Here is a 9989-nt window from a genome sequence, read left to right on the forward strand (position 1 = left end):
TTTTGTTGTGTTTTACTGCCGCTCGGTCTTTGGGTTTTCTTTTCAAACAAAAAATATTTCATTATTATATAGAAAAGATTTATAGGTTTACAGGTAGAGGATCCTGTAAAAAAAGGCTTAAAGTGTGAGAAGAGTAAAAAAGAATCTCAGCCATTGATCTAATGGTTGAGATCAATAGGGACCAAATTGTAAAATATTTTCATTAATTTGGACTGATTTGAAATATCTAGGGGTAATATAGTCTTTTAAACCCACTAGAAATTAGGTAATGCACATGTAACTTCCCCCGTCTTTTTTAAACGTCGGTAACTTTTTATACGTAACTTTTTTTTAAAAAAAAATTACACCATAATAACGAGCGTTTTTTTTATCTTTAATATGAGTACCATATTGCTATACTTATATAGAGAAAAAAATATGTTTCGATCAGATGTTTAGTCAATGAATGGTGTTATATACTTACCGAATAGTGTTATATACTTGCTGAATGATGTTATATACTTACTGAATGGTGTTATATACTTGCTGAATGTTGTTATATACTTACTGAATGGTGTTATATACTTGCTGAATGATGTTATATACTTCCTATAATTAAGGTGGCGGTTATGAGAAGTTTTTAATTAATTAAATTAATGATAAAATTACTTGTTTACCCTTTTCAATTAATTTAAATCTAATGACTGAGCTTCTTTCTTAACTTCTTTCTTAACATACTTGTATTTTTTTTTTTTTTTGAACGGCCAACGAATCCTCCAAATGGGTTACTGGCGAAATTCACCACATCGGGATACACCCGTCTCCGAACTGGGGAAAACCCTCACCTAGGGCAGAAGCCCGTGAACACTCGCCCAAAGGCACGACAGTGCGGTGAGGTAAAACCCATTCAGTTCAAGGATCGAACTAGCGATCGCCGCCTACTCGCCTAGTCTCCCATCATCACCAGCTGCCGCTGAAAACTAATGGGGAGAAGCAGGAATTAAACTTGAGTCTCATAGAAACACAAGTCACTCCCTTACCACTCCACCACAAGCTCATTGGCCTTAACATACTTGTATCGTTTTCATCGTCGACACGAGTGTGATACGCGTTTACATACTTGTAGACCCAATACTTAAATCACAAAGAGACAATGAGTCGAACGGTCAACAAAAACCCCTTTTGAAACCATAAATCAACCCATTCGTAACCCCCAACTAACAATCATCATCTTCTCCACCACCGATCTAGGGTTTTGCAGTAAACTCGCAATCCACAACAATGATCTACCTCTTCTTCGGCGTTCTCTTCATCGAAATGCTAACAATTCTGTTGCTCTTATTCAAAACTCCACTCCGAAAGCTTCTGATAATCGGATTAGATCGTGCGAAACGCGGCAGAGCACCGTTGGTTGTCAAATCCGTTGGTGCTACCGTCTTTGTCATCATGATGTACAACGTTTACAGCGTTACGGAGATCCAGAGCCGTCCGGCTGACGTCATCAACCCTACCGATCAGATTCTACTTGCGTATCACATGCTCGAAGCTTCTCTCATGGGTAAATTCCTTGTTCTTGTTCTTATTTATGTTGATCGGATTGATTTTGGTCTTATTTTGGAGTAATTTTGATTTGCATGTTAATTTTGACTGAAATTAGGGTTTGTAGTTAGTTGGTGAACTTAACCTAATCAGTAGAGTGTTGTTGAATATTAACAATTGAGTATGTTGTTCATGCTTATCTCTGTCTGGACTGATGATTTGATTAAGTAATTGCACAAACAAAATCAATTAGTCGGTTAACAGTTTTTAACTTTTTTTTTTTTTGCTGAATTATGTAATCTGTTTTCTGTTGAATAAGTACTGAATTTTGTGATATGGTGATCGAGGAGGCTTCAAGTGAATCAGATAGTGATAATTTGTAGTTGATTAGTGAAGTTAGAGGCTAAGAGTGGTTGAGTTTTCTCATCTGTGAATCAATTGGTGGTTTGCGTGTTAAAGCGAATTTATTGCAAGGTTTATGAAATGATTTGTGAATATTAACCGCAAATTTGAACTTGTTTATTGAATTTTTTTGTAGTGAAGTAATTGCCATAATTTGGTTCATATGTATCAGTAATTAATTATTTCGAGATTACGTAACTAACCTGTGTTTGGATGTGTTGTGTCCTTAGAACATCCGTAGTGGAAGCCAAATTGAGCGTTTTTGCCCCATTCATGCCTAAAAACGCCCGCGCACCGCCCCCTTAGGCGTTTTTTTTGCATTATTGTTGGGCGTGTAGATTAAAACGGCGGATTGTTTTATTTTTGACCAATAACAAATTTCCAACTCATTTATTTGTTTTACTTTTCTAAAAAAGATAATAATTGGGTAATCATTGTTGGGGCATTATACCACTACACCCATTTTAGAAAAACGCCCCATAATGCCCCCCCCCCCCAATTGCTGACTGGACCGCCACATGGCGGATAATGCCCAAGGGTCTTCCTTTACCACTACACATGGTCTTAAAGTGATTAGGCTTCCTAGAATCAGAATCATTTGATCTTCCATGCAAGTTGCAATTGAATTGATAAACCCTGTTTTGGCGTTAATTTCTAGAAATGCTGTTTTGCATGTTACTTCTACTGATATTAGGTTTTGTAGTTAATCGGTGAAGTTAGAGTTTAAGAGTGGTTGAGTTTTCTTATTTATGAATTAGTTGGTGTTTTGCAAGGTTTATGAACTAATCCGTGAGTATTAAGCACAAATTCCAGCTTGTTTGATGAACAATTTTTGTAGTAAAGTGTATGTATCATTCCTTATTAGTTCTCCCCCAATTCTAGATTAAATATTATGGAGCAAGTAATATAAAACCATTTATAATTTTGATGTTAAGTCATAACAATCGCCATAATTTGATCAGTTTGTATCTTACATGATGAGGGTGTTTGAATGTCAGATTGTCAAAGTGCTTATTACTAGACCCAGTAATCAAAATATATAGAGATTATGTAAGTAACTTCTGTTTGGATGTGTCCTTAAAGTGATCAGACTTCTTATAATCAGAATCATATGATAAATAGGCAATTGATTAAAGATAGAAATGTGTAGATGAAATTACATTTACCTTGAAAATTAGTGGTTGGGGCAACCCCTTTACTGCTTATATGTATGATATTGGCTCTAAAAGTTCGATTCAACAGAACCAGAACCACCAAAGGGCTTGTAGCCTTGCAGAGGTATTAAGGTGTGTTGGTTAGTTGAGGGTTTAAGTCCGATAGTGGACATATGTGTAGATGACCTGTTAAGACACGAAAAAATTACCAACGTATCATACAACCTGTTTAAGACACTAACACGACCTGTTAAAACATGAACACGACTTGTTTAAGACACGACACGACCGAATTGGGGAAGCTGTGAACCGAATTGGGAATGGTGGTGTTTGTGAGAGAGATTTAAAAATTAGGGTTTGGATTGTGGAAAAAGAACCGTGTGTGTTTGTGTATAATTCATCCCAGGTCCCACGACTAATGACCCCATGTCCACACCCACATATATTTTTTTAATTTTTAATTTTTAATTTTTAACATGTACTTAACGGGTCTTAACAGGTTAATGGGTTTTAACCTGTTTAGGTACGAAACCTGATAAGGTCTTATCGTGTCGACCTGTTTTAGACACGAAACCTGTTAAGGTCAAACACGAAACATGATAACTTCGTGTAGGTTCATGTCGTGTTATCGTGTTCGTGTCAGAATTGTCAGCCCTAACTGTTTGTTGTTTGGTTTATCCCACTCTACCTGTTTTAACTCGTTATGGGCTTATGGCGTTACCCAACCTGCAACTCTTTTTTTTTTTTTTTTTTTTTATCTGGACTAAAGTTTAATTAATAAATGCAGGATTCTCGCTTTTCCTATCACTAATGATAGACAGACTACATCATTACATAAGAGAACTTCGAATACTCAGAAAAACCATGGAAGCCGCAAAGAAACAAAACCGAGCAGCAGAAGAAACCAAGAACAAAGGTGCAGACGATGTCAAAGTCCTAAACGATGAATTATTTAAATTGAAGTCACAAATTAAAAAACTCGAATCTGAACATGAATTAAAGGAAAAAGATATCAAATCCGCAGAAGCTAATTCACTCGCTCTCAAGAACCAATCAGAAGGGTTTCTTCTTGAATATGATCGTTTGTTAGCCGAAAACCAGAATCTTAGAGATCAATTGCGGGCAATTGATGAAAGTGCATCATATTCTAGTGGAAAGAAGAATATGTGAGGTAAGAAAATAAATAATAACCCTTGTTGAAAATGAAGAATTTAGTATTTGACATCTTTTTATCATGGGTATTTTGGTAAATTTCCGGCTTTATATATGTATTCTAAAAGAACTATAGTCTCAATGTTGCAATCTGTTTCTCCTTTTTTTTGTTTACTCATTCCTTTTATACAAGAGTCTCAACACAAGTACAAGACTTATAAATTTCCGTATGATTACTATCATAAGCTTAAGTTGATAGGCTCATTTGTTCTTAAATACTATTATTTTCTTTTTGAAATCCCAAAAAAGTAACACTTCCAAAGGGTGCAGAGCACGAATCGAATCATGGTATAACATGACAATAGAATAATTAGGTTTTCGGTTGAGACTCTTTCTTTGAACGGTTGTGTTTGAGTTGATCTGTTAATGAATCATGTTTAGCCTTCCGATCTCCTAGTTAAAACATAGAATAAAGATTGCATAACGTCAACTCGTTTAACCTATTTGCAATCCGTAAACCCTTTGTTTTGTCTGTTCACTACATGATTACAAGCTATATACAAGTCATCAACATGTTTGTTCGGTGGTTCTGTTTATAAATGGGTTACATTACATGGATCATGTTTAGGTTATAAGATTTTAAGTTTGTTGGAATATTGGATTATGTTTGATGCATTTGACACGAATAAATATACGAGGTGTTTGAATTCATTAGTTTTAGGATACAGTTAACTTCAGCACATGGAAAAACGACCTTTTTCGTAAGCTATACGATAAAAACAATTTCTTTTTGGGAACTAGAAATTTCATTAAAACAATTAGCAAGACGCTAGAACCAAACAACAAAGCAATTGCAACAAAAAGTTACACCAATCTTTCCATGTCAAGACTTGGTGGGGATCTATTTTTTATCCAAAGATAGCCAAGTGATTTCACATCTCACACCACTTTGGAGATTAGGGCCTTGTTGGAAAAAATGAAATCATTTCTTGCCTTTCAAATAAACCAAAAAATATGAGAATAAAAACTGTGAGAATAACCCTATGAAAGACTTTATTCTTCCGCTGACCCAAATTAACATGCTTGTGTAACAAAAGTAGATCACGCGCCGAGAAAGCGAAAATAGAAGGAACTTCACACTACTTACTAATGCAATGCCAAACCATCGACGCAAAATAGCAAGAGGTAAGAAGGTGGTCACTAGACTCATCTACCTCGTCATACAATCTACAAGCCACCAATCACATGTTAATTTTTCTCACTTAAAGCTAAAAGAGTCGAGATTAGATCCATTTCAGCTTTCCACATAAAAATATTGACCTTCGAAACTCACCCGTTCCAATCTACAATAAACTGGAGCAAAACCTGAAGCATTGAACAAAATTCTTTTTGTGGAAACGAACCGTCAACCTCATTGACCAGACCCAACGGTCCGGTTGTTGGGCTATAGCGACCCGTTGAAGTAGGATCAAACAGTCGCCAAACTCAACACTTACAACATGATTAAGAATGAACCTCTTTCACCTCCATATCCAATTGATATTTTGATCATCTTTTTGACAGCAATCTTCTACCTAGACACATTTATCTTTCTCCAACATGAAAGTATTAGGATAAAAATCTTTAAGAGGTGTATTGGTTACCCACAAGTCAATCCAAAAACGGATGTTATCAACATAGTGACCTCTCCTTTGATAAGGCTAACCAATTTAAGGTTGGATTTGACAATTGATTTCGAACTTAGCTATAGAATTCCAAGTACCCGACAGATTCCTCGCATGAGGAACAATGGGCCAAACTCTACTAGACCCATGGATGGACAACACAACTCTCCTCCTTAGGGCTTTAGGTTCGTTTTTAAACCTCCAACACCACTTTGACATAAGAGTCGTGTTAGCATCTCGAAGAGGGGTGGGACCCAAACCGCCCACCTCAAATGGCATAGAGACCCTCTCCTAACTCACCCAACACATCTTTTTTTTTATCCTCATCACTACCCCAATAGAAATCTCGTCTCTTCGCCTCGAGTCCGTCAATAATATTACACAGTGCTTTAAATAGTAGAAGGAATTAAGTGGGAAGAGTTTCGATGAGTGCTTTCAACAATGTAAGCCTCTCACCAACCGACAGATGAGAAGATTTCCACATAGATGGTCTTTTATCAAACATATCCGACACCGAATCCCAATGATCAACCCGATTCATGTTAGCACCCACTATAAGACCAAGATAAGTGAAAGGGAGAGAACCCGGGTTACATCTAATAGAGTTTGCAAAAGATATTACCTCCTTATCAACTCCCACACCATAAAGATTGGATTTGGAATAGTTAATTTGTAAGCCTACACAGCAAACGAAAACATCTAAGAATACGAGTCATATCTAAGACATTGAACAGAGACCATTCTCCAATTAAAAGAGCATCATCAGCGAACAACGAATGGGAGATTAACAGTCCATTATTCGAAGATTTAAACCCGTGAAGGAGACGCATCCATAGCCTTATTTAGCATGGAAGGAAAAGCTTCCATACCAATAAAAATAAGAATGGCGACAAAGTATCACCTTGTCTCATCCCTCTTTGAAACTGGAATTCACACGAAGGAAAGCCATGAATAAGAACCGACAATCTGGCCAAAGACAAGAGAGCCATAACCCATCTCCTCTACTTAGCCGGAAAATTCATTTGTTCTTGAATCGATCCAAGAAAACCACATTAATAAAAACAAGTTTCCCTTAACGCTCTCGTCATAAAAAAAAAATAATATTCTTTTTGACATATTTGGGTTTTTATTTACTAAACTAAAATATGTATGTACTACTAACATGGTAAATTTGATTTATTAATATAGAAAAAACTAAAATAAGTTTTTATAAAAATACGCCGTTCAAAAAAAACTACTAATTTGAAATATATTAATATGGAAAATTACTAGTTTCTACATTTATATTTACATATACTACAAAACAAATGTGGGGTAATGGTATGCCAGTAGGGGTGTGCAATAACCGAATCGTTAATTGAAACCGAACCGAAAACCGATAAAACCGAACCGAAATTAACCGAAATCGAATTAACCGAAAGTTGGTTAATGGATCTTTTTTTACCATCGGTTAACCGAAATTAACCAAACCGAACCATTTATTTTTTTATATATTTTTAGCTTTTATACCTCTATTTCATGTATTTAATGTTTTATACTTTCATTTCATGTAATAATACCTCTATTTCATTTATTTATGTCTTCATTTCATTTATTTATACCTTCATTTCATTTATTTAAACATTAGGTTATAACCCGGAAATTTTCCGGGTAGGAAAATTTAATTTACAACAAATAAAAGTATAAAAATAACACTTTTAACATCTAAAGTATCATCTTTCCATTTTCTCCACGAAAAATTTTTAGTTTGGTTTCTTAAATTTTTTCTTGAGTGAATTGCAAATTTTGTCCTTTATCTTTATACCATTTTGCAGGCGGTGTCCTTTATCTTTAAAATTGACGAGTTTTGTACTTTAGGTTTTAAAATCCTGCACGTTATGTCCTTTGAGCCAAACTCAGTTATTTTTTTCTGTTAAATCTGATCACTCAAGGGCAATTTAGTCTTTTTACCAATTACTTTAAAACATGTTAATAAATAAAACAAAAACAAATTTAAAAATAATACAATATATGTATATACATTTATATATAAAGAAACAACACCCTCTCTCTAGCTCTCTCTCTCTCTACCTCTCTCCAGCCACCACCAACAACCACCTCCGACCACCACCACCACCTCAACCACCTCCGATCCCCTCTACTTCTCTCAACCGTTGCTGCCAACCATCACCACCACCCACTAACCAAATCATCTCATTTGAACAAATAAAAAATCCCCAAATCCCCAATCTTTTATTCCCACTCCAAGGTTCCGGTAACAGGGGCACGACTCAAATCGGTAGCGGGCTTAACCGGATCGCTAAGGATGTGGGTTGGTTTGGGTGTGTAGTAACACGAGACACTACAGAGGAGAGATTAGAACATACCTGATTAAAGGCAACAGCCGGTTGGATATCCGACGACGAGAGGTAGGGGTGGGCGGTGGTCAGGGCGGCGAGAAGGGTTTCCGGTATTGGAGGTGATTTGAAGGCGGAGAAGTTGGGCTACGGAGTAGGCGGTGGTCGACGGCCGATTCCGGTGCGGATGAGGGTGCACCGGCGGCTGTTGTTCAGGGTGGTGAAGAAGGCTGAGGGTGATGGTGATGACAGGCGGCGGTTGAAGAAGACGATGGAGGGTTTAGGGTCCGGCGCCGGCGGTTCCGTGTGGTGAGGGTGGCGGGTCGAGCAACCGGAGACGGGGTGACTCGGCGGAGATGGAGGGTTGGAGAAGTGTGGTGTCGGTACGATGAAGGAGGTGCTGTGGTGTCGATGGGGGTAGAAGATGGCCATTTTTTAGGGCTTGCTGAATTGAAGACTGCAGAGGTTTTTTGAGAGAGAGAAAAGAGAGAGAAGATGAGAGAGAGAGAGTGAGATTTGTTTAATTAAATATTATTATTTATTTTTACAAAGTAGTCCTTGTATATAACTTTTTTACACAATAACCCCTGAAAAGGTGAAAAGACAAGGATACCCTCATGTGCAAGGCACATGACAATAATTAACTGAAAAAACTAACTAGGTTAAGCCTAAAGGACATAACGTGCAGGATTTTAAAACCTAAAGTACAAAACTCGTCAATTTTAAAGATAAAGGACACCGCCTGCAAAAGGGTATAAAGATAAAGGACAAAATTTGCAATTCACTCTTTTTTCTTGTTGTAAAGAGCCATAAAAACATACAAAAGCAAGAATGTATATTAATCATGTATATTTTTTTAGTATAGCAGATTATTTTTTTTTAAATTTGTATACACGTATAGACAATACCTCACTGTCACTCTACACTCTAAATCAAACTATTTTGACCCGACTCATACCTATTCCCAACCTTGCCCCACCCATATCAGCTACAACAAAAAAAAAATACATGTTTGGATTCTTATATTATGATACAATGACACCTACATCAGCTACAACAAAAAACAAAACCAACTAACACTAATATATAAACATGGAAAAAAGTAAACTACAAATCCAATCCAGATGGCTCAGTTCGTTAAAAAAAATAATCCGTGAAACCTTAATATACATTACTCAATGGAAAATACATGAAAATCTGTTGGTGGAGGTAAGATAGTTGGTGGCTATATAAGTTAAAGATCTAAATTCTATATAATCCCTTCCATCTATAATATGAAGTATATAAATCAAATAATGTATTCAACACGTGAACACATATGCAACCATCAACTAATTAAATGAGCAGTTGAGCAACTTCGAAGGTCATTAACCAGTAAAACCCACAATGACATTAAAGTTATAGTTTTCAATCATTTTTTTCTTATGTAGACATTTAATTTAAAATCTATCTAAGATTGTGACTCGCTCGGTTCTCGATCATAATCTGCAGAAGAACAAACAATATCAACATTCAAAAACAAAAAAGATTCAATTAATCCAACAAATCATTTTGCATTAATCACATGTGACTTCAATTTCCAATCAATTAAGCTCGAGTTTCAACGAATCCAAAACCGTGAAACAACTTTATAAGATTGTCCGTGTCTAAACTTGGCCTCACCGTAGACCCCCTTACAACTTGTAGTACCCAAACCCCTACCTACTCCACATCAAAGAATAGATCCATTCATAAACATTATAATCAGACAAACTTAAATAATC

The 9989-nt window shown here is 36.2% G+C and overlaps 1 protein-coding gene across 1 annotated transcript; it reads left to right on the forward strand.

Annotated features, from left to right (window-relative positions):
• Nucleotides 1–1081: 1081 nt before the first annotated feature.
• Nucleotides 1082–4400, forward strand: LOC110915258 (B-cell receptor-associated protein 31). The gene is made up of 2 exons (XM_022159926.2): nt 1082–1537; nt 3862–4400. Exons 1-2 carry the CDS (start codon nt 1261–1263, stop codon nt 4242–4244), a joined length of 660 nt encoding a protein of 219 aa, XP_022015618.1. The 5' UTR covers nt 1082–1260; the 3' UTR covers nt 4245–4400.
• The last annotated feature ends 5589 nt before the right edge of the window (nt 4401–9989 follow it).

The sequence above is a fragment of the Helianthus annuus genome, chromosome 16 (assembly GCF_002127325.2).
Source record: "Helianthus annuus cultivar XRQ/B chromosome 16, HanXRQr2.0-SUNRISE, whole genome shotgun sequence".
Classification (NCBI taxonomy): domain Eukaryota; kingdom Viridiplantae; phylum Streptophyta; class Magnoliopsida; order Asterales; family Asteraceae; genus Helianthus; species Helianthus annuus.